General features: G+C 43.2%; 1 protein-coding gene across 1 annotated transcript in view; it reads right to left on the reverse strand.

The window, feature by feature from the left end:
- LOC147705973 (protein-glutamine gamma-glutamyltransferase E-like) overlaps positions 1–25240 on the reverse strand; it is a 307618-nt gene that overhangs the window by 142532 nt on the left and 139846 nt on the right. The window contains exon 4 of the mRNA XM_086932430.1: positions 75–193. Within this exon, the coding sequence (XP_086788556.1) occupies positions 75–193 (119 nt within the window). The remainder of the gene's footprint in view (positions 1–74; positions 194–25240) is intronic.

A 25240-nucleotide genomic window follows, 5' to 3' on the forward strand; every position in this document is an offset into this window, starting at 1 on the left:
TGGTAAATATCCACGGATTCATATTTTCTCTCTGACTTTTCTCATCAACTTTTTGTTGGATGATCTTAACCTACCTGGCCAAAATTCCATCCTAGCTCTGTAATGTACTTATTATGGCCTCGGTAGATAATTCCGGAGTCATTCAGAACATACTCCTTCCTTTCGACATCGATGGGCATAAATACATCATCATCTGAAAAAACATAGCGAAAATATTATTTATATTCTGCAGAGATCAAAAATATGTGCGTTAATTTGATATAACTACTTTCATTTTTTTCAGCTTCTGTGTTATCTCTTTCTTTGTGTCTCTAGATCTTTCTTATCTCTACAGTTTGAATCAGCAACTGCTTTACTCCATTTCCATGTAACAGTTCCACCTTCATTTGTGTAATGCAACAGAAAAAACACTCTCTAGGAATATGAGCAAAGCCTAGTGCAGCATATTCTAACCTGGAGAAACAGGAGAAGAGTATGAGAACATGAGATTAAAAGTCATTTCATTCAATAACTTTATTTCAGTACAAAGAACCAGAAAAGTGAACAACATCATTTAATACGACCCAGTTTACAATAAACCACACAGCTATAAAACACATTACCCAATCGATCACAAAGCCTCCCCACCGACGGCAGTTCAGATGGAAATATATAAAATATATTACAATAAATACTGCAAACCAGTTTAAATCTAATACCCATGATAAAGGAGAACACTTATTAAGAACTCCTCCCTTTAGACAAAACTATATGGGACAAGATCCACCCATAAATTAAATAGCTAAATCTATAGAGGTCTGCTTATGCTAACCATATTGTCTAGGATCGGGGAATATTTCATAGAAGACTCTGTCATTGTTGCTCTTTCCAAAATGCATAGTGCTAGCATAAAATATTTTAAAATCACCCAGACCTTATAGTTGATATTTACATGCATTTAACTCCAACGTGCCAGGTTGGGCTGGGAAGGGAGAAAAGGGAATTGTGTTTTTGCTATAGACTGTACATCCCCTTATGATTCTTCAGAATTATCAGGTTCCACATTCTAGGGCCTGGCTCTATTCTATCGAGGAAAGACAAGGAATCACAGTAACCTTTTTGTCACACACCAGATTCAGGAAAAGTATTTAGAGACTGCGAAAGCAAAAGGCTGGTGCATGTGCATTTTCAGGATCCTAAGGGCCTCATGGCAACGTGATGTCCCTAGATTTCTGTAGAAATGAATCAGCCATTTTCCCTAGATTTCTCATTGTCTGCACAGAAAACTAAGACAAAAGTCTTAGTTTATTTGTCAAAACCACAGAAAGGGCAATTCCATGATGTATCATAAATCTGTCCCCTCCAATGGTTGGTAAATCTTCGCAAGGGAAATGTTCCATGCCTAAACTGGATGTACAACCTCCTCGCTAGGGCTGGTTGCACCTTATCCAAAAAGTCCTCAAATCGATAGGTTTCTTCAATCCCTAGAAATGTTATTGTTAGTATTCCTGGGGAGAGACTTGCCAGAAGGGAGATTGATTTAGACCCCCTACAACATTTCCCCAACTGCCCCTTGGACATTGCCAAGCAAGCCACTGCCCGATCATCCCACAGGCTTGCTTTGCCAATGGTTGTTAGGGATTCCCTGATATATGAAGCCCAGGAAGCCTGCCGGATTCTTGAAGTCCTAGGATCTCCACCAAAGCCAATCTATATGAGGTCAGCTCCAGAGTGATTCATAATCTTCTCCATAATAGACGCGCCTACGTCTGGCCGCCTCCAAAATTGATCTAATGCCTAGATCCAGTCTGAGGGGGGCTAATGAGCTAGCTGGAAGGCTCACTAGTTGCCCTTGAAATGTATTCTCCACCTGCACAATATTTTTAATAGATATGTGTCCCCATAGCTCGTGACCATACAAGGTAGCACCTAGGGCTTGCATTTTGTAGATTTCAATAGTGGGACTAACAGGTTTATATAAGGATCCCTTATAAACCCCCTGCAAGCCCACCAATGTATTGCACCAGTTTTAGCCTTTTTTGACAATATGGAATGACCAATCCATATTCTTGCTAAGAGATAATCCTACTTATTTAAAAATAAGAACCCTCTCAAGGAGAGTGTCATTCAGGCTGGGGTTTAAACGTGTAAAATGTGATGGATTAAAAACCATAAATTTGATTTTAGTACATTGATTTCAAGGTGCCTCGACCCACAAAATTTGTTGAAGCTATCTAATGTATTTTGGTGCCTATTAGGGATCATCAGCAAGCATCAATGCCAGTATTTTGCAAGAACCAAGCCTAGGTGCATCATTGTTGCTGGTGGTATCTAATAGACCTATAAGACCATTAATATACAGGGAAATAGCATTCGGGATAACACACACCCTTGTCGCACGCCCCTGCTGACAGTAAAGGGTTCAGGAAATTCTCCCAGTTTACCATAACACACCTGTTCAAACCTATTATCATGCAACCACTTCATCATATGGCACAGATGTGGAGGAACCCCTATGTCAGCTAGCACTGCCCAAAGTAAATCCCTCAGAACTAGGTCAAATTATTATCCAGTTGACACACACTTTTGGATTAAAAGAGCTAAACCACAATACATTTAAAGGATAAAAGAACCACATGAATAGTCTTCATAAAACGAAGTAAAATATGAGACATCAACCACTTAATGAAAACTGGTCTTCAAGAAGAGACATACAAATGACAAAATGTCTCACTATTGTTAAAAAAAAATATTTTTGCAATACATTAACAAGACATGTTTTTGGTATTTTTTACCACTTGCCTTCTCGTTAAGTGAATATTTGCGGTAATACCACAAATTAGTAGTAGCCTTGTTGTAAAATGAGCTCCCAAACAAATCGTTTTAAATTGGAACTAATGAGTGCAGTACATTAATGGTGCTACAGCTGGTTTTCCTGTGCCCTGCTACTATATTACTGCAACGCTAAAAATGTAAATTGAGATTATAGTCCATCAAGATTTACGCATCCACTTTCGTGTGCATGTTCCGATATGAAGGTAGTTTGTGATGGTCTATGTGCTTTGTCACTGTCTGCCTTTTCTGTTGCAATTAGGTTCAGCCCAATCAGTACGCCCATATTTATTTGATCATCTGTTTAGGGACTTTTCACTAATGGTGAGTCTCCCTAAATATGTGTCACCCATGTTAATCACATGGACTGCACAAGTTTACCATCAGTATTTTGTCTTTTATGATAAGGCCACTGCAACTTATCGAGGGTAAGGGGATTTCGCTGGTTACATGTGAACACATGCAGTTGCATGAGCACATGATTGTGGGCGGCGAGTGTAAGACTACCATCATATGCATCCCAGTAACAGAACACAGGTAGGCTGGCACAGAGGGGACTCTGCAGGGTTAGACATTGACCTGGGAAAGGCCTTATAATAATAGTGGGCACATACAGGTAAAGTCAGTATGATTTACTGTATGTTCTGCAGTGACACTTTATGATATAAAAAGAGGGAAATCTGCCTTAGACTGCAGTTTTGCCTCCTGTTAGAAATGGGGGCCTCTAGTTAGCAATTGCTGGCACCAATGTCCAAATAGGGACCCTTCTTACTAATTCGGGGCAGGTGGGCTACCCCCTTTGATAACCCCTGCTCAACCCTGTAGTAACGTAGCACTAGCAGTTACGCATATCTCAGAGGCAGTATGTGAAGCGTTTATGGCCACGTACAATAAGGCAGTAATGACACCACAAAAGGACACAACTCAGGTAGATAGAGAAAAATAATATCTTTAGCTAACAGTTTAACTCAAAACTCTCAAAGCATTTCAACAACTACAATTCACGTCAACCCTTAGGGACTCAAAAGAGACAACAATGTATTCACCCAAAGCGTGACACTGACTGAGTTCAGGGCGTGGGCCTATGCGGCCTGTTGTGCACCAGATACCTGTTGTTGGAAGGGGAAACAGCACGCAGCTTCGTGAAGAAGCAGAGACAGTTACAGACAGACTCCCAGCAACCACAAGACTTGGAGGCTGAGGTCCGCAGCGTGCACTCACAGTGATTCGGGCACTCAGGGACAGGTGGCCTCTCAGTGGTAGCAGCGTGTGGCTGTGGCGGCCCGGGTTGGTGGTGGCGAAGACTCTCATTGTGCAGCTCCGTGGTGGGCTAACATGGCAGCAGCTCTCTTTTAGCTGTGGCGGCCTACAGGGCAAATCAAAGGATGCAAAGTTGTCAATGGTGTGGGCGCTCAGCGGCCACAGCTCCCTCTTAGCTGCGGCGGCCCGCAGGGAAAATGACGAGGATGTAAAGTTGTCAATGGGGCGGGCGCTCAGCGGCCACAGCTCCCCCTTAGCTGCAGCGGCCCGCGGGGCAAATAACGAGGATGCAAGATAGCAGAGGTTGTGGGCACTCAGCAGTTACAGCGCTCTCTGGACTGCGACTGCCCTCACGACAAATCACAATAGTGCACAGTAGCAAAGGGTGTGGGCACTCAGCGGCTACTGCTCTCGCTGGACAGCGGCGGCCCTCACGACAAATCACGATGATGCACAGTAGCAAAGGGTGTAGGCACTCAGCGGCTACAGCTCTTTCTTGGCTCCAGCAGCCCACATGACAGATCGCGATGATGCACAATAGCAAAGGGTGTGGGCACTCAGTGGCTACAGCTCTCTCTTGGCTGCGGCGGCCCACGGGACAAACCACAGTGCAGCAATGTGGCAAAGGGTGCGGGCACTCAGTGGGAGCAGCTCTCTCTCAGCTGCCCTGGTCTTCAAGACAAAGGATGGTTCGACCAGGCGGGCACCACGGTGGACGCTCAGCGGCCACAGCTCTATCTTGACTGCAGTGGTCCACGCTGAGTCCGCGGAAGGTCCGAAGGTGCAGGTTCAGGCGGGCGCTTAGCAGCAGCAGCTCTCTCTTAGCTGCAGTGGCCTGCACAGTTTAGAAAGTCTCAATTTTGAATCAGGTGGGCTCTCAGTGGCCGCAGCTCTCTCTTAGCTGCGGCGGCCCGCATAGATTTAGCATAAGTTCAGAAGTCTCCAGTCCGCGGCCCTCACAGTGGAACTAGAGGCTCTTGATTACTCAACGGAGCCTCACCTGCAATCATAACTCCTTGCACAGGAATTTCGACGGCTGACGGGGTGAAGCCTAATGTCCCTGAGATTTCTGCCAGGGACGCTCTCGGTTTAGGCCCTTGGGTAGTGTCTGTGGCAAGCTTGATGAAAGTTGCAAAGTCCTTTCCTCTGTTCACTCGGACAGAGTTTTGTCTTGAAATCCAGAAGGAACACACTTGGACAAAGTTCAGCGCAGCAATTTATAATTAAAAAGTCTTTGTTCTCTAAGGCCCTGCTGCTCCAAAAGTAGAAGGCCAATACACATACCCGCAACAGCCTACAGTAAAGCTTAGGCAAGTAACTACCATGTTTTCAGGAAAGGTATTTCAAAACATGTAATATATAAACGGTCCTCACTAAGAGGTGCCCCTGGATGTCCTGAGCATAAACATATCAAACTCGAGGTTCCTAGGGCCCGATAGGATGATAGAAAGCAATCTTTAACCAGCCCATCCTGGCCTATGAGAGTGGATCGTTTCACAGTAGTGACAGTGAAATGGAGGGTAACTCACTATGGAAAAAGGCTACACCGATGTAGGTATTATAGTTATCCTTATTTATACAGTCATTTATACACAGGGAGCATTCGCACTGTGGCACTGAGTAGCAGTGGCACGGCATCCAGAACATCTATATCCAGCCAATATAAAATATAGGGAGAGTAGAGAGGGAGACCCACACCGATGATGCCAGGTCTAACACTACCCTTAGATCTACAAAGTCCCATGAGGTTTGACACTGGGGTGGAACTGGAAAAGATGCACCCAGTTCATATTCAGAGGTCCCTAGATAATACATGTACATCTTATGGGTCATCCAGAATTGTCATATTTCTTTGACTCAGGATCAGATCTTTTGTCACCCAGCTGGACCAAGTTAATGACATTTTTTCCCAGCAGAAGAAACAACGGGCACCCCACACATAGGGAGTAATTGACAGTGCTTACCTCAGCTCCTAAAGAAAAATGACTGGGGATAAAAATGTGCCTCCGTTAATTACCTGTCACACTGTAACAGGGCTGGGGACAGCCTAGGCCCACTGGACAAAAGAGTATGTCCATACAAATTGAGCTTTCGCAGGAGGGGAGCTCCTTGAAGCATTGGTGGGAAAGGTCCCAGCAGTGATGTTAGCTAGGGGCAGAGCTGAGGCCCCAAGAACAAATGTGACCAGTAACTCCTGGATGACACATTCTTGAACTCTCCCAGCATGCTGTGAAGGAGGGTTGGGACAGGGGTGGAGAGGAGTTGTGGAGCCCTAGGATTGTCCAAGGATGCCTGGCTTCTAGAACTATCCACCCCCTTTTAAAAGCTCCTGCATTAGTTAGAGATAGTGCTGTTTTGGTTTGCTGGACCACAGGACTGCAACAGCAATAGCAAATGGAAGGAGAAACCTGATGATGCCAAAAAAACACTAAGGACTCTGCCTCAGTTGACCCAGGACCAGTGAGTTTCTCTAAGGGATGTGAGGCTTGCCTTCTTACACCCCCGAGAACCTGTTGGGGGAAAGATCTGGACTTCTGCATCCAGGGACAAAGACCAGGAAGAAAGCTGGCAAGGGAGGCTGTGGAAAGCTCCCTGTAGTTTACACCACTTCTGAGACCAGGCGGCTTGCTGGAACTGCTCCTGATGGCAAGACCTCACCAACCTGTGTAAATTGCGCCCATGATCATCCAAATCGAACCAATAGGGCCAGAGTTATGGCCTTTTAAAGGTTGGTGACCTTTGACTTTTCTGGGAAATGTGGCTAATGGAGCTCTGCTGCACAAGCTGAAAATAACCCTTGGGTGGGCCAGGACCTGGCAGTTGGAATAAGGATTATCTTGATCTTTAGCCGAATGTGGGGCATGCGTGTGGCCCCCAGCTGAGGCTCATTCCTACCCCTGGGGGTTCCCCAATCTGCTTGGGGGTCCACGCAGTAAGGAAAGGGGGGGGTGCTGGAAAATGGCCCCAAACTTTTTGGCTTCTTCCTCCTCCGTTTGCTGAATTATTTTTTTGGGCCTTAGGACTCTGAGGCTTTACTACTGCTAATTAATATTAAAGTGCATGTGCTTCTTCCCTAAACCTGTGTGCTACTGGTATACACTTGATTGACATATTTAATTTCTTGTAAGTCCCTTGTAAGGCTGTGCCCCATATACCCAGGGCCTGTAAGTGATATGATACTAGCGGGCTGCAGCACTGATTGTGCCACACACAGAACTAGCCTTTCAAATTGTTCTCAGGCCTGCCACTGTAGTGCTTGTGTATGTAGTTTACTGTCACTTGGACTCGGTGTGTAAAACTGGTTGTCAAGCCTGAAACACCCCTTTTATTACATATAGGTCACCACTAAGGTAGGATCTAGGGATTCCTAAGGGCAGGGTGCTACGTAAGTAAATGGTAGGACATGTACTGGTATGTTTTAAATGTCCTAGTAGTGACAAACAGCTAAAATTGTTTTTCCCTACTATGAGTCCTTTTTTCGTGATTTACATCTTTGGATTGGTAATCATAAATCCTCCTTACTGGTGAAGTTGGATTTAACAATACTGTTCTAAAAATTACACTTTTAGAAAATGGGCATTTCTCTGCACTTACTGCTCTGTGTGCCTGACTGCCTGTCTCCAATACACATGCAGGCTGGGTAACAGCTACACTTTGTGCATTCCCTCTAGAAAGCCACAAACAAAGGAAGGATAAGTGTGTCTGAGAAACCTTCTACATACATCTGCATTCTGATGGCCTTGCTTGAGCAGGATAAAAGGGAGGGACTAACACTTCAATTGAATAGGTAGTCTCCTGTCCCCAAACAGAAGGCTGATTGACCCCCCAGAGGTAGGATGGCAAACAGGGTCGGGAAGAAAAAGGGATCTGTGCACTTCCAACGGCTGCTTTGAAGTCGCCCTCCACATCAAAGGCACTTTTGGGTATGAGTACTGGGCCTCTGTCCCCCTAAAATCAGACACTAATAGACTTATAACTTTTTCTGTTTGTTGCCCCCCTTAGTGAGAGGAGAGCTGGACTTCCTCCAAGTGATTCTCAAGGGCTTGCTGGCTTGCCTCCTGTTCAAGAAGTTTCAGGGTCATAAAGGACTTCCTTTTCGCCCTCTATGCTCCTGCGAGACTCTGCCACTCATGAGTGTTGCAGTCCAGTTCCACAAAGGTTATTGCTTTGCTCTTCGACCTGCAGAGAGACCCCACATAGGTCAGCGCTTCCCTTCTGACCTGCACTGAGAATTGAAAGGAACAGTGCCTGTCGCTGATGGAAATTGCCTTGTATGCTTTGAACACTGCTGCAGAGCCACAAGTAGGCTTTCCAGCATGGCTCTACTGTAATGTGTTGCCGTAGTTAAAAGCAGTTCTCAGCGACCCTCCTCGACACTGTGTCGGCCACACACATCAGCAGGAGCAGCACTGTGTTCTCCATTGCCAGCAGCCACTCCAGGGAGAACCAATGACGAGGGTTATGCCTGCAAGGCACATACAGCCATATTCATCAATCTCCCGTTTTGCGAGGCCCTAATAGCGAATTATAGCGATTCGCTATTAAGGACTCGCAAAACGGGATTCATGTAGGATTAGCAAAAATTATTGCGATTCCTACTGATTCCTTATTTGCGATTAGCAAATTGCTAATCGCAAATAAGGAAAAACTCCCCATTCATTCCTATGGGCCAAAAGGCCCGTAGGAATGAATGGGGAGTATTCCTTATTTGCGATTAGCAATTTGCTAATCGCAAATAAGATTGCGATTTGAAGGGTGCCAGGGGTGTCCAAAGGATACCCTGTAGCACCCCTCAAATGCACATTTGAACAGGTGTTGCACACACACATGTCCAGAGGACATGTGTGTGTGTAACATGCAAAAGAAAAAAATGCACTAAAGTGTTTTTTACTCTTTTTTCGCAATTTACCACGAAGTAAGATTTCGTGGTAAATTGCGACCAAATATTGCGAATTCGCAATTTCAAATATGGTGATGAATTGCATTTAAGGAATCTCTATTAGAGATTCCTTAAATCCAATTCCTCGCAAATATGCGATTTCGCAAATAGCGATTTTTGCATTTGGGATGATGAATCCCAAATGCAAAAATTGCATTCTCCGAATCTGGCCATTTGCGAGCGCAATTCAGGTTGATGAATATGGCTGATAGACTCCCCAGCAGCCGCCTCCATTCCTCAGACTCAGCGATCAGCATTGTAGACATCGGTTTCCTCCGCTTGCAAAGGTTGTGCTCAGCAGGGTCTGAGGGGTGTTTACAGCTAGTCTACATTCTTTCCAGAGCGGCTCATAAATGTGTGATTACCCGGGTCTCAAGTGATTAGACTTATAATTTTTCACTACAGTTCTTCTTGGAGCACTGTCCTATTCACAAATATGGTGTGCAAATAACTATCCCCACCTGATCAGATTTGTGTCATTTTACCCCGGTGTAGCACGACTGTCAGTAACCTGTGAGGCATGAGTGCTTCCTAATGCAGAGTATTTTCATTGACACTTTAGAAATTCATAACTTGAGAACCTATGGTTGAATTTTTGTGGTTTAGTCTTGTTTTGTTTAGAATATAACAACTTATATTTCTAAACCTGTGTAGAGTTTTTTGTGTTGTGTTCATTGTGTTACAGAGTGTGTGTGTTGCACAAATATTTTACACAATACCTCTTTAGATAAGCCTAACTGCTCTGTGTCAAACTACCCACAGGTGTGCAAAGGCTATCTTTTAGTGTGTACCAGCTAACCCTGACTAGTGTCAGGATTCCTGCCTGGCCTAGGTGCATACATCAGCCAACTAAGGATTCCATTTCTAACAGGGAGTGCCATTGTACCCCCGAGCAGCAATAAGGGGCACAGACCCCATCTCTGAGTTCGGGAAACAGGGAGAGCCTAAGCTACACATGGCTGCTCACACTGTCAATACGAGCAGGAGTCAAGCTGCCCTGTTGCTGGAATGCAGGAGCAGCCAAAGAAGTGCCAGTCCCACACAACTCACTGGAGGTGCAAGCGCAAGCAAGGAGCCAGTGGGCTTGGCCACCCAGAATTAAAAAGGAGCAGAAAGAAAAAAAGCAAAGAAAAGGCTGCAAGCCTCTCTACAGGACAGTGGAAGGGGGGCATCAGAAAATATTCACAACCAGATGAAGGACGGACTGCTGAAACTTTTCAGACACTCACCCCCAGTCACAGATCTGGGTTGAATCCATCATCCTTTAGCTCACTTCGCCACCCCAGTTCAGACTCAGCCATATGCAAATGAGTCTTGACTGTGTACCTCATGGGAAATGTCCAGCCCAAACTGCCAAGCCAGGTCTTCCCTGGACTGGAAACATGCATCTTAGGATGGATTTCACAGCTCCTACAGCTGGAGCTCCAAATATTGCCTTAGGAGAGGCTCATTTACATATTATTCTGTCCCTGTGTTGGCCACAGAATGGCTGGGGCACCACAAACAGCATAAAGTGTTTCAGGGGTTTCAGGAGTGCAGCAGACCCCTCCTTTGGAATTTTCTTGAAGCGCTAGGATTTTCATCCTTATTTCAAGCACTCCTAGCAACTTTTGCTCTACAGCTAGTCCTGTAACAATCTCTAGTGGTGGTTCTATGGCTGCTTTTTATGTGGCTTAAATGTGGATAAAGAAAACACAGAGTGTGGCACTCTATTGGGGCAGGTTCTATGGTTGCATTTTACTTGACATGACAATTTATAAAGAGCTCCCACAGTCCAACTCTCTCGGAGGCTGGTTCTATGGCTGCATTCTATGTGGCTGAAAGTGTATGAAAAAGACACAGACACATGTTATGTTTATTTTTAATTCTTTATTAATCATTCATGTTTACAGTGATTATGCCGATAGTGGTTTTAAAATGTGGTTTATTGGTCCTTTAATATGGTGCACCTTTTGTAAGGCCACCAGGCTTACCTGATATGTTTTGCTGTCCCTTGGTAAAGCCAATAGGTCTGTCTTGTTTACAGTGACACCCCCTTGTATTGTTTTGTGCTGTCTGGTATAGGTGAGGGGTACTGTGATTTTGGGGGCATGACCGTTTAGGGGTCAAATGCGTCTATAAGCTAATTTCAATCTGCCTTCTCTGTATATTTGTAAATTAATGCAGTGTGTGTGTGAGAGAGAAATACATTTACTTTTCCTTTTTCCAAAAGAAAAAGCACTGACTCGACAATCCTTGATCAGTGTTATTATTGCCTTTCAGCGAATGGTGATTACTAGCCCACACCACCTCCCCTGTGTAGGCCTTGGACTGCTCTGCTTCGTTACCCTGAGAGACAGTCACGCACTACAATTCGATGTTTGGTTCTCAGTAAGGGGAAATTGCGGGCCTATTACTTGAGGAGGATGTGAGGCCTGTGAAACTTGTAACCAAATTTCATACATTTTCCCCCACTGATCTGACAATTAGTTGGGCGGAGCAGTATTCACAATTAGGTCACAGTTAAATCCAATACCAAGAGGACTGATTTTCCTGCATCTTTTTGTTCAGGGTATGTGAACATCAGGCTCTGTTACACCAGCGGGAAACTTTGTCTGGTAAATCCTTGTGCAGACCAGACAGGGACTGCGGCACGACAGCAGTCCAGCAAAAGCCTGACTCACTCATTATTGCATTGGGGTAGCCTCTAATGCGACCCATCCCTTTACATAGCTTGCAAGGCACCCTTCCGCCTACCCTACTGCCTCCGCCTCCCACCAAAAATAGGACTGACTTCCATTTCCAACCCACTCAGAGCAATGTGTAAATGGAAGCATAAAAACACAGGAGAATGAATCCACATGGAATTTGGAGTTCCCAGCGTAATTTGAAACAGAAAAAAAAGCTCTAAATAGTTGTTACCCATTATGGGGGAATGACTTCTTAATTTTCATGGTGCTGGTTGGGTGTTTCCACAGAGTATCAGTGTGCAACGTTGCAGTCAGCGTTTGCACTCTGCCAGTACCAGGCATCTGTTAATCAGGTCCCAGGTGTTTTGCTTGTATATATATATATATATATATATATATATATATATATATATATATACATATATATATATATATATATATAGAGAGAGAGAGAGAGAGAGAGAGAGAGAGAGAGATTTTTGTGTTTGCTTGAACACCAACATGGCCCGTCTATATGTTGGTTTGTGCAGGAGTGGACTGTGTAGGTAAGAGCAATGAGGCATGGTCGGGTGGAGTAAACTAGGTGATGCGGTGAGTGCAAGGTAAGTGGTTTTCTCTTTTCTAATTTACATTTTCCTCGTCTTCGTCTGTCGACTCCCACCCACCCCGCTAAACTGCCCCACCGCTCTTACCTGAACGGGGCGGGGCGTTCCTGGGTCTGTGTGCATGGAGGCTTTTATGGTCGCTTTTCTTTGTAAGTGCAACAATTGTAATTCTTCTAGGTCCATTGTAACTGCTAATTTGGCATCCTATAGCCATGTCTGTGACAATCTATTCCAGATTTTGGGTCAGAAAATGGCTTTGTTTCTGTCTCCCAGGGTGGTCAATAGCTTGGTGCCCAGCTAACGCTCATTATAGCCATCTACAGACAACTCCTTCGAAGGAAACAATGACTGTAAAGGCTTGCCATTCTGCAACTTCTCAGCCTAGTCATCCCTCTGAGAAAAAAAACTTTGAATCCCGGAAAGCACAATGAGGCTTTTAGCATCAACAGAGTAGATAGGGCCTGAGAAGTGACGATTTATAAGAAAATGTTGATACAGGTCATGACCCACTCCTCTGTTTCAACGTCTTGAGTTCTGACACCCTGAAGAGACAGTAGCATGCCTAGAGCTGAATTAAAACTGGTTACACATCTACTAAAGTTTTGTCTTGGTTCGTTCACCATGCAAAGCAATGTAAAGCACCACAATGGTATGTATGGAATACATTTTTAAGAGCAAAAATCTATTTTGTGCCAAAAGTTAACAATCATGGAATACCAAAGCCGCTTTGGGCAACTCCATATTAATTTAGATAACAGTGGTGTGTCTAGAGTGCAGCAGTGTGAAAATCATAGGTTTTAGCTCAAAGCCATTTATACTAAAGTGGCGCGTGATCTGGCTTTGCTCAAAATCCCAGTGCTTAGTAAAACCAATTGCAAGGAAGAGTCAAGCAGTTACTTATTTGAGATATAGGTTTTAATTATTTATTTAATTGTACCTATTCCGTCGTCTTTTCCGCTCCTCCTCTCATGCAACAAATCGGTGTGACATGTTTATAAGAGTTGGGACACAACTGCGAACCACTTAGACCAAAACATAATATTCACAGGCCACACCTCAAGCATTACTCTTGCAAACATGCATAACAAATGGAGTAGATGCTTACCTGTCCATCCTGACGACACTAGGGATAAGAAAGCGCCAGATAAATGCAATTACAATACAATAAAATGCTTAAAAGGGATCCTTTGTTGCAGCTTTTAGGTGTTAAAGTGGGGGTTCTAGGACTGAACATCATATTCAGAAATATCTTCTGAAAAAGAGTGTCCTAATTAGTATTCACAGATTTATCATCCCAAGGGTATAGATGTTCTGTTATTAACATCAATTGGGCAATATTTCGTCAACGATATTTAAGACATTTAGGACATTGTATTTATGTCAAATGATATTCTGACTACCATATTCTGGTAACACCTAAAAAATGACAGTTGGCCCTAAAAATGACCCAAAATCAGTACTCTTGATTGTCAAGACTCTGTAGCCAAATAGGAGCTTATTTAAAAGCTCCTTGCGCAGCCGGTTTCTCACTTTTCCCTATATTAAAAGTGAGGCACTGGCAACGCAAGTGGCTTGTAAATAAGCTGCATAGTCTTTATGCATGAAAACTGTAGCAAAACCTTTCTGCTGCCACAAGCATAAGCAGCAAAAGTTGTGGAAATGGATTTGCTCAATTTTTTATGGTGTGCAGACAAAATATTGAGTGGGAAATTTCGGACTACAGAAATATCGAGTCCTAAATTTTGTCAGTGAGAAATATCGACTTCAAGAATATCGTGGTCAAGAATATCAGTTTGAAGGTAAGAAATATAATTTTTTTAAATATAGAAGTCAATAATATCGTTTGCAAAAATATAGTTGTTTAAAATATCGATTTTTTAATTAGTGTTATGTATTTTAGTATATATTTTAAATGAATGTGATGTATTTTTTGTATAAGTTTTGTATTTTTTATTTTGTATATTAGTTACATTTTTAGTAGTAATCAATTGTATTTTAATTAAATTTCATATTTTTTAGTTCTGTAGCAGGTTGAGGGTTTATAGGGGAATAGGGTGGGAAGTAATTTAATTATAATAAATGACTGCTATTTAATAATATTTATTTAATTGCGATTTTATAGTGTTAATTGTGGGAAGTACTTTATTTTTAATTATTTATTAATTTGATGTTAATGATTATCAATTAATTAATTAAAAATTCAATATGAAAATTATGTAATTAGTTTTAGGTGCGGGTTGTGGGGTTTATAGTGTTAAAGGCTGGGAGGTTTATTCATTTTTATGTGTTTTAATTTGTGTTTTAATTAATAATATGTATTTAATTGATAAGGAATTATGTTAATTATGGAAGTACATTTTATTTTTAAAGTAGATGTGGGTTGTGTAGAATTATAGGGTAGGATGTAAGTTTAAAGAAAAATCGTTTGAAAAATATTTTTATATTATATTTTTAGGTATTGCCGATATGTATTTAACATGATATATATTTATTTGTATTAAATGTATAATATTAAATATGTTTGTATTATAATTTTTAACATATTTATATATATATGTTTTAATTTATTTTGTTTTGAGATATTTGTTGTTGTTGATATTTTGTTTGTTTTTAATTTGGAATTGACTTTAGTGGGAATAGCAATTTTTACCCCTCCGCTATCCAACACTTTACCTACTGTTGCACCCACATGGAGTGGGAATAGTAATTTTTACCCCTACGCTATCCAACACTTTCCCTACTGTTGCACTGACTAGAGTGGAAATACAAATTTTTGCCCCTCGACTATCCAACACTTTCCCTACTGTTGCACTGACTGGAGTGGGAATAGTCATTTTTACCCCTCCGCTATTCAACACTTTCCCTACTGTTGCACTCACTGGAATGGGAATAGTAATTGTTACCCTTCCACTGTCCAACACTTTTTCTACTGTTGCACTCACTGGACTGGGACTAATAATTTGTATTCCTTCGCTATCCAACACTTTCCCTACTGTTGCACTCATTGGAGTGGGAATAGTAATTTTTATCCCTTTAACTTGATAATAGAATGTTTTTTGATATATATTTTACATATTTTATATTACTGTATATATATATATATATATATATATATATATATATATATATATATATATTTATATATCTTTTTTTTTTTTTTTTTTTTTTAGGCACGGTTTCGAGTCACCGCCGTCGCTCCACAACTCCACGGGTGCCAAAAACGCCGGCGCTGGTGGGGCGCTTACACACTGCTGCACGTTTTTCTGCATCCAGAAAAGAAAGGCTGGCACACTGGTATCCGAGTTTTCAAAAATTTATTCACCAAACCCCCTCTCACCCCAAGCAGACGCGTTTCGCCTTAGCAGGCTTCGTCAGTGCAACGTTAGTGTTGGATTTGAAACACCATTTTAAAGCCATTGGTTCATTACATATTAGTCAATATGGAAAAGGGACATTTTTCTCCACATTATTATGGGCGCCATCTTGTAACGTGCAAATGCTAGTAATGCAATGGCTAAACCTGGTGATTACGTGAAAAGTGCATAGTGCTCATTTAAAAACAAGTAACGTTGTTACACAATTCATATGTATTTTCATGATTAACATATTCACAGTACGCCAAAATAATAAGCGAACAAATGAGGTATTTACAATTCTCTCATTTTTTGTTGTTTCATTATTGAGCCCTGAATGGGCAATCATAAAACAGTGCAAGATAGAAAAAAGGGAAGGCTAAAGGTTAACATGATAGGCATGGGTGGTTGGGAAAGTAGAAAAGTTCTTCAGTTCAGTGTTTTACTCTACTATGTGTTCCCTATACTTCAGCTGTTCACAGATGAACCCAGAGTTCTTCGTTATTATTCAGACCCCACGGAGTAATGGTTTTTAGGCCAATGATGTGTTTTGACTCTAGGATCCTTAGAGACTTGTCTCTATCCCCCCCTCGTTCTAGTTTGGGGGCCTGATCTATGCAGTAAAAGCTTAGTTTCTCTCACTTGCTCTGGTGTTCTTGTGCAAAGTGGCGGGCTACTGGATAGGATCTATCGTTGTTAGTGATAGCCCACATATGTTCAAGTATCCTAAGCTTTACAGGCTTGATTGTGCTGCCGATATAGCGCAGCTTACAAGGACAGGTGAGACAGTACACCGTGTACTCCGAGTTGCAATTCAGCAAATGCTTGATTTTTATGTTGGGTTTGCTGTCGCCTGTGCGATTTGGGTAATCTGTTATTTTTCGGCTGAATTTACATGTCTTACATTTAAGACAAGGAAAAAATCCGACTGACTGTGATAGTTTGATGGGTTTAGCCAAGGATTTAAAATGGCTATGGACCAAATGATCTGCTAGAGAGGGGCATCTTTTATAGGTTATTAAAGGTCTCTCCGGCAGAACACCAGAGCAAGTGGGAGAAACTAAGCTTTTACTGCATAAATCAGGCCCCCAAACTAGAACGAGGGGGGGATAGAGACAAGTCTCTAAGGATCCTAGAGTCAAAACACATCATTGGCCTAAAAACCATTACTCCGTGGGGTCTGAATAATAACGAAGAACTCTGGGTTCATCTGTGAACAGCTGAAGTATAGGGAACACATAGTAGAGTAAAACACTGAACTGAAGAACTTTTCTACTTTCCCAACCACCCATGCCTATCATGTTAACCTTTAGCCTTCCCTTTTTTCTATCTTGCACTGTTTTATGATTGCCCATTCAGGGCTCAATAATGAAACAACAAAAAATGAGAGAATTGTAAATACCTCATTTGTTCGCTTATTATTTTGGCGTACTGTGAATATTTAATCATGAAAATACATATGAATTGTGTAACAACGTTACTTGTTTTTAAATGAGCACTATGCACTTTTCACGTAATCACCAGGTTTAGCCATTGCATTACTAGCATTTGCACGTTACAAGATGGCGCCCATAATAATGTGGAGAAAAATGTCCCTTTTCCATATTGACTAATATGTAATGAACCAATGGCTTTAAAATGGTGTTTCAAATCCAACACTAACGTTGCACTGACGAAGCCTGCTAAGGCGAAACGCGTCTGCTTGGGGTGAGAGGGGGTTTGGTGAATAAATTTTTGAAAACTCGGATACCAGTGTGCCAGCCTTTCTTTTCTGGATGCAGAAAAACGTGCAGCAATATATATATATATATATATATATATATATATATATATATATATATATATATATATATATATATATATTCACAGAAAAAACCATAGGTTATAGTGGATATATAGTTAGGAATTTGCATTTACAAAACCTTGAAAATTCAATGAAAAAACCATAGGTTATAGGCCATATATAGTTAGGAATTAGCATTTACAAAACCTTATTTTACTCGCATAAAACCATTGAAATTCCATATATAGTTAGCTAACTATAAGCGCTAACTATATATCGCGCACCCGCAATCCACTGCTGATGATGTCACATATTACATCATTCATGACATGGTCAGTGACATCACTGATGACATCACTGATCAAAACAACCAGTGATTGTATGTGTCTGTAAAGTTTAAATATGTTTCACATATTGAAGAATGAGTGGATGTATAAGTGTCTGGATGAAGAATTTAGTAGGTGCATGACTGACTGTATGAGTGAGTGATTAAATGTGTCTCACTGAGTACATGGGTTAGTGACTAAACTGTCTTAATTCGTGCATCAGTATGTTTGTTGTTGTGTAAGCTGCTGCATGTGTTGATCAGTAGCTATAAGAGTGGCCATATGGGTTATTGATTGGTTGCCCAAATATTTGAATGGGAGGCTGAGTGTGTGTGTGGGTGGCTGGGAGGTGCGTGACTCTGTGCATAGATGTGTAAGCAGTTGATTCACTAGGAGTATGAGTTCAAGAGTGCATGTGGAAACAGCTATATGGGCGGTTGACTGTGCATGGGTGTGTTGTTGAGTGAATGGATTTCTCATTGCTACATGTGCAAGTAAGTACGTATGTAAAATACAATACATGTGAGAGTTGAGATATATAAATAACTGAACATAAGAGCCAGTGAATGTGTGAGTGGCTGTATCGATCACTGTGAGCTTGTATCAGGGATTATATAAGAGAGTAAATATGTGTTATTATATGTTTGAATAAGTAAGATGTGTATAACTGTATAGTTGAGGAAATGGAGGTGTGATTGATTCTTTGCATGACTGACTAGGTGTGTGAGTAACTCCATGGATGAGTGACAGTCTGTGAGTGTCTGTTTATACTGAGTGTATGTAAGGTTATATTAGAGTCTGAAGAGGTTCATTGTATTATCACATGAGTGATGTGATCAGTGATGACAAATGAGATGTCATCAGTGATGTCATTTGAGTTGTCATCAGTGATGTCATCAGTGATGTCATTTGAGATGTCATCATTGATATCATTTGAGTTGTCATCAGTGATGTCATTTGAGATGTCATCAGTGATGTCATCAGTGATGTCACTGACCATGTCATGAATGATGTAATATGTGACATCATCAGCAGTGGATTGCGGGTGCGCGATATATAGTTAGCGCTTATAGTTAGCTAACTATATATGGAATTTCAATGGTTTTATGCGAGTAAAATAAGGTTTTGTAAATGCTAATTCCTAACTATATATGGCCTATAACCTATGGTTTTTTCATTGAATTTTCAAGGTTTTGTAAATGCAAATTCCTAACTATATATCCACTATAACCTATGGTTTTTTCTGTGAATTTCATTGGTTTTTTAATAGCAAATATGAAAAGCTTTAAAATGTCAAGTACGTGATAGATAAAAACATTTTCGTATTTATGCACGCTGATGTGCTTTGAACGCTGCCCCCCCCCTCCCCTCTTTTGCCTTAGTAGTACTCTCTCTTTGCAGATACTGAAGGGTAGTTAACGCAGGCCTTTACCCCCGTTGTAATCCGTCGTACCTCCTTGTCTCTCCATTTGATTGATTGTTGTCCAAGCATTTACTGTTTTAGAATTGGTTCTCTTTGGATCATTCTCTATTTACAAACAAGCACAAAGTCGCAATACTCTGTTTAGTCTTTGCAGATAGTGAAAAATCGTGTAAAAAAATAAAAGTAATCGAGCAAAATCAGTAGGCCACTAATTGGATCTCTTTTTGACCTCGCTAAAATAGAAATATTAGGAACAACCCTTCTTGAGAAATACGAAAATAGTGAGATGAACTGAGCTCCACACCATGAGGGCTGCAAGACAGCTCGGCTCCATCACCCATCCCGCACAAAATAATGACAAACCCTATGCAAATATTAAAAATATAGACAACACACCAGCAAAGAAACAGGGTAAAACATTTTATTAAAAAACTATTTACATAACGTTGGTTTATAAGATGATGTCAGTAGTGGACCGATGTGTGAATAGATCGAAAACAGCACAAGGCTCCAAGATCCGGATAGCAAGCTCCTGGATGTTGGGTGCCATAGTTTAGAGTTCTGAATTTCAGCCTTTTTCAATGCCTGTGCTTTGTTGAATCAAAATGGCGGCTTGACACAAAGCTGACTCAAGCGTTGTTACTGATGCTATGCAGACCAAAACTGGTTTTCAGTTTGTACATTTTTCTAGATTTTTCAATCCAAGTTTGGTTGACTTTGTAGAACGATGGCTTCAGATTTTCAACACACGGTGTGGTGGCGCTGACTGGGAGGGGGCGCTTCGCTCCTGCCCCCTCCCCAAGTAAGATTTTCATACGTGAAAGTACGTTAATGGTTTTGGTCCCTGAGATGCTTCGATGTCACTACCATTCTCAAATAGCATAAGTTCTGGATGTTGGGTGCCATAGTTAAGAGTTCTGAGCAGCGCTTGTAACACTGTCTGAAGCTTATTTCCACCTACTGCAGCTTCACTATTCTCAAAGTAAGTGAGTGTCGTTTGTGGACCTGACTGCATTAGAAAACAATGTGATATGTTACCTTCCTAAACAGCTTGACGGAGGCCCCTGAGGGGCGGTGTGATGGCCATGGACTCGGAGAAGACGCTTGGCTCCGACACCCTCCCCAAGTCTTATAGCACTGGTGTAGCCTGAGATCGCCCCCGACATAGGCGGCCGGCTCCCGGGGTCCGGCGGAACTTTTTGCCTTTTGATGACTCTTCAATTCTGGACCTTGTCCCACAATCCGTTTGACCTGAAGACAAGCTGTAGTGGGGCGCCCCTTTATCGTTTTAGTTGCCATTCCGCCCGCTTTTGCTACACTGTGCCTCTTCCGCCATTCAGCTGTTTTCCGCCCGCTCTTGCGACTACAGCGTCTCGCTCACCATGTAGTTGAGATGCGCCCGCTCTTGCGGTGCAGCGATAGGCGGCTGCCACAGGACTCTCAAAATGGCGGCCGGCTCTTCGGTTTTGGGCCTGGTCCACTAAAATGGCCCTGGGACACCTTGGAACTCGGACGCTTGTCTGCTAGGGCTTGGGTCCCATTCTCGAAAAGCGTCCCCTCAGCCGTGAAGATTCTACAAAAGTCTTGGGGGCCTCCGACTCCCGCAGGCTTCTGGTGGGGAGCGGCTGCCATGATTGCTCGTGGAATGGCCACGACGGAGCTACGAGATGGTAGTGGTCTCATGCTGACGCCAGCTTTAGTCTGAAACATCCAGAAACACTGTAGACTACCAATTCGATCAGTTCCGGTAGCGCCCCAACATGACCCGGAAGAGAAGAACTTGCCCTCCCCTCTTTGACTGATGGTTCTTGTTGCCTGTCCCCTCTGTTGTCATTTAACAGAACTTTTTGGACTGCTGAAAGGGGTTGTGTTCTGAACGCTGGTTGGTGGAGACATTTAGACTATATTCTTGACCTACGTTGTCGCGTAATGCGTTTTATGACACGCCGCGTTAGCGCACCCGGAAGTGATCCGAGGCGCGGCGCGCAGCGCGTAACGTAAGCATAACAGGTCATGTGACTTGTTAACAAAACTTTTCATTGGTTCATTTTACTTTTGTTAATTTAATGATGAAAAGCTTGGTCATATGACCTAAAAATTACGCTTTTTATTATTTTCGAACAATATTTTTTTTTCAAACATATGTTATAATATTCCAGGCTAATGTACTTTCCCGGAAAATTTACAACTGTCTTGCAAGTAAAATATATTCCTTTTTCGAGAAAAAGGGCGTTTCTTCCTTCCATGACGGAGCCGTTGAGTAAAAGAGATTCGGCCTGCTGTCTTAGTCGCCGATACGCCTGATTATCAGATTCTTATCGATCACTTTATGTTGCAGACATGAAAAACACAACTGCCCTTGACCATTTATCTTTACTGCGTTCCTACATATTATACCTTTTATCCGTCATGTAATTGGACTGCTTTATTTCACTTGCCTTTTACTGATTCGAAAACAGTCACTAAAAGTAAAAACTTTACAAATGAAAATACTACTACCGTGTTTTGTTTTAAAAACCTTTATTGTGAAAATGTCAGTATACAAATACGGGCCTATAACCACGTGGGCCGGCCACGGAGCAAACTGAAATCGTATATGATGAGGAGACATTTACACTGTAGAAGAACGTAACGAGCGGGCCATTAGGTGACAAGAACAAAGGTGTCTAACAGTTGCGGAATCGGTGGACGTACATTTTGTAATTAAAATACGACAGGGCCACTTACAATAACATTTTCTAGATATACATTTGCGGGCAAAGAGTTACGAGTCCCATTTATACCGGCGCCATTTTGGGCGAGGCCGGGCAGGTCCAAGATATAGTCAAAATGTCTCCACCAACCATCGGCCAGACCAGAACCCCTTTCGGCCCTTTATGTTACAAGATGGTGTCTTCCATTCAGAAAATATTGGTGGCAGCATTTTGAAAGGAAACAGAAACAGCCGTTCTCCTAGTGAGTTTCACATTGTTACATTTAGGAAGAATGTTGAAGAGTAGTATGTGGAAAATCTGAAGCCATTTTTCTACAAACTCTCAATCAGACTTGGATGGAAAAAAAAACCTGAAGAATGTACAAACTGAAAACCAATTTTTGTCTGTATAGCACCAACAGTAACGCTTGAGTCAGCTTTGTGTCAAGCCGCCATTTTCATTCAATCAATAGCGTCCCCCTGCACACATTCAGGGACCTGGTCGTGTCTTCAGATGAAACGCATTGTAGGAAAAGAAGCAGAAAGGAAAAGGAAAAAAGTTCCGCCGGACCTAGTGAAGCTGCAGCAGGTGCAAATAAGCTTCAGACAGTCTTCAACTTACTCTGATTCTTATAATAAGCTTCAGACAGTCTTACAAGCACTGCTCAGAACTCTCAACTGAGGCACTCAACATCCAGGACTTGCCATTCGGATCTTGGCGCCTTGTATTTTTGTTTTGTTTTTGATGGAGGGGAAACAACAAAAAACAGACATTGAAAAAGGCTCAACAGTGCAGGGCGCCTTGTGCTGGTTCCGACCTATTCACACATCGGTCCGCTACTGACATCACCTCATAAACCAACGGGGCACCCCACGCCGACTTTCGGCGCAGCATTGTAGGATGGCCACACCAGTGCGGCAATTTGCTGGACACCACCTCGGTGCCATCCAGATCTCGGCGCGTTCATTCAATCAATAGCGTCCCCCTGCACACATTCAGGGACCTGGTCGTGTCTTCAGAAGAAACGCATTGTAGGAAAAGAAGCAGAAAGGAAAAGGCAAAAAGTTCCGCCGGACCTAGTGAAGCTGCAGCAGGTGCAAATAAGCTTCAGACAGTCCTACAAGCACTGCTCAGAAATCTCAACTGAGGCACTCAACATCCAGGACTTGCCATTCGGATCTTGGCGCCTTGTGCTGGTTCCGACCTATTCACACATCAGTCCACTACTGACATCACCTCATAAGCCAACGGGGCACCCCACGCCGACTTCCGGCGCAGCATTGTAGGATGGCCACACCAGTACGGCAATTTGCTGGACACCACCTCGGCGCCATCCGGATCTCGGCGCGTTCGAGTCACTGTACCGCAACAGTGACCGCAATTCAGCTGGACACGCCGTCTTTCGGCGCAGCATTGTAGGATGGCCACACCAGTGCGGCAATTTGCTGGACACCACCTCGGTGCCATCCGGATCTCGGCGCGTTGTGCTGCCTTCGGCCTATTCGCACATCGGTCCGCTACTGACGCCGCCTCACGTGCCAACGGATTTTCTACGCTTTTTGTAGCCCTATGTCGCATAACAGGTCATGTGACTTGTTTATAAAACTTTTCATTGGTTCATTTTACTTTTGGTTTCCTAAAGATGGAAGGCTTGGTCATATGACCTAAAAATAACACTTTTCATTGGTTTAGAACATTTTTTTTTCCCAAACGATGAAAGCCCCACCTTGTTTCTGGATCATTCAGACTGAAGCTGGCGTCAGCATGAGAGCACCACCATCTCGTGGCTCCGTCGTGGTCATTCCGCGAGCAATCATGGCAGCCGCTCCCCACCGGAAGCCTGCGGGAGTCGGGGGCCCCCAAGACTTTTATACAATCTTCACGGCTGAGGGGACGCTTTTCGAGAATGGAGCCCAAGCCCTAGCAGGCAAGCGTCCGAGTTCCAAAGTGTCCCAGGGCCATTTCAGTGGACCAGACCCAAAACCGAGGAGCCGTCCGCCATTTTAAGGGCCATGTGGCAGCCGCCTATCGCTGCACTGCAAGAGTGGGAGCAACTCAACAACATGGTGAGCGAGACGCTGTGGCCGCAAGAGCGAGCGCAACTCAGCTAGATGGCCGCCACCTGGGGAGGCCCGTTCACGCCGGCTCCCCCACGCCCCCCCCGGGCCGCCGCACGCCAATTTTCGGAGCAGCATTGTAGGATACCAAAACCAGTGCGGCAGTTTACTGGACATCACCTGGGTGCCTGTCGTACATGTTGTGTCAGCCATGTGACACTGGACACAGACCGCTACTGACGAGGCCTCCCCCCGCACCACCCGGGACGCCCCACGCTGTTTTTCTGTGCTGCATTGTAGGATCCCTAAACCAGTGCGGCACCCAGGCGACATCACCTGGGTGCCGTCCAGAACTCTGCACGTTGTGCTGCCTTGGGACTATTCGCACAACAGACCGCTACTGACGAGGCCTCCCCCCGCCCCACCCGGGACGCCCCACGCCAATTTTCGGAGCAGCATTGTAGGATCCCTAAACCAGTGCGGCACCCAGGCGACATCACCTGGGTGCCGTCCAGAACTCTGCACGTTGTGCTGCCTTGGGACTATTCGCACAAAAGACAGCTTCTAACCATTGTTGCTTTTTGTGTTGAGAAATGTTTAAATGTTTTTAGTTTTTGTTCCGTTTGTTAAAGTTAGTAGTTAATAAAGTTTTATAACCTTATTTTGTTGGAGTGTTATCTATTTTTTTTAAAACGGGTGAATGGGGCCTTGATTCGGGTTATTGTCATGTGTGGGCTTTGGAAGTGTGCTGCTGCAGGATCGGACATTTCAAACTCAAATGCACGTTCTTTTTCTTACCTTTCCGAAGCATGGAGCGCAATAGCAGGCAGAGAAAGGGTGATGCACGTGTTGAACACTACCTGACCTGGCAAGTTGCTGGCAGTGCCCCCCGCCCGCTCCTGAAAGAGGGCACACACACACCGCCGCCCCGAGTACTTCACAAATCTTTAAAAGACCATGCGCTTGTTAATGAGGCTTAAATGGTTTATCACCTCTTCTAGAACCCCTACATCGACCCTCTGACGTTTCATGGAAAAATTACCATGTAACACAATACCAAGCCCTGTCAGCTGAAACCCCCAAGGAATCGTGGGGCATATTATCAAGGGGGTTTATCTCCGCTTTTTTGGCTTTAAAAACCATGAAAGCGGAGATAAAATTATTTCCCTATTATCAAGCTGTCGCTAACACCAGTTAGTGACACCTAAAAGGAGATAGCGACCATCTTGGGCCCGGCTTTGCATGTCAGTGATACTTATCACTAATGACATGCAAAGTGGCGTGCCAAGATGTTAGCGACTGGAAACAGTCCCTAACATCG

The sequence above is a fragment of the Lissotriton vulgaris genome, chromosome 7 (genome assembly GCF_964263255.1).
Source record: "Lissotriton vulgaris chromosome 7, aLisVul1.2, whole genome shotgun sequence".
NCBI classification, from domain to species: Eukaryota; Metazoa; Chordata; class Amphibia; order Caudata; family Salamandridae; genus Lissotriton; species Lissotriton vulgaris.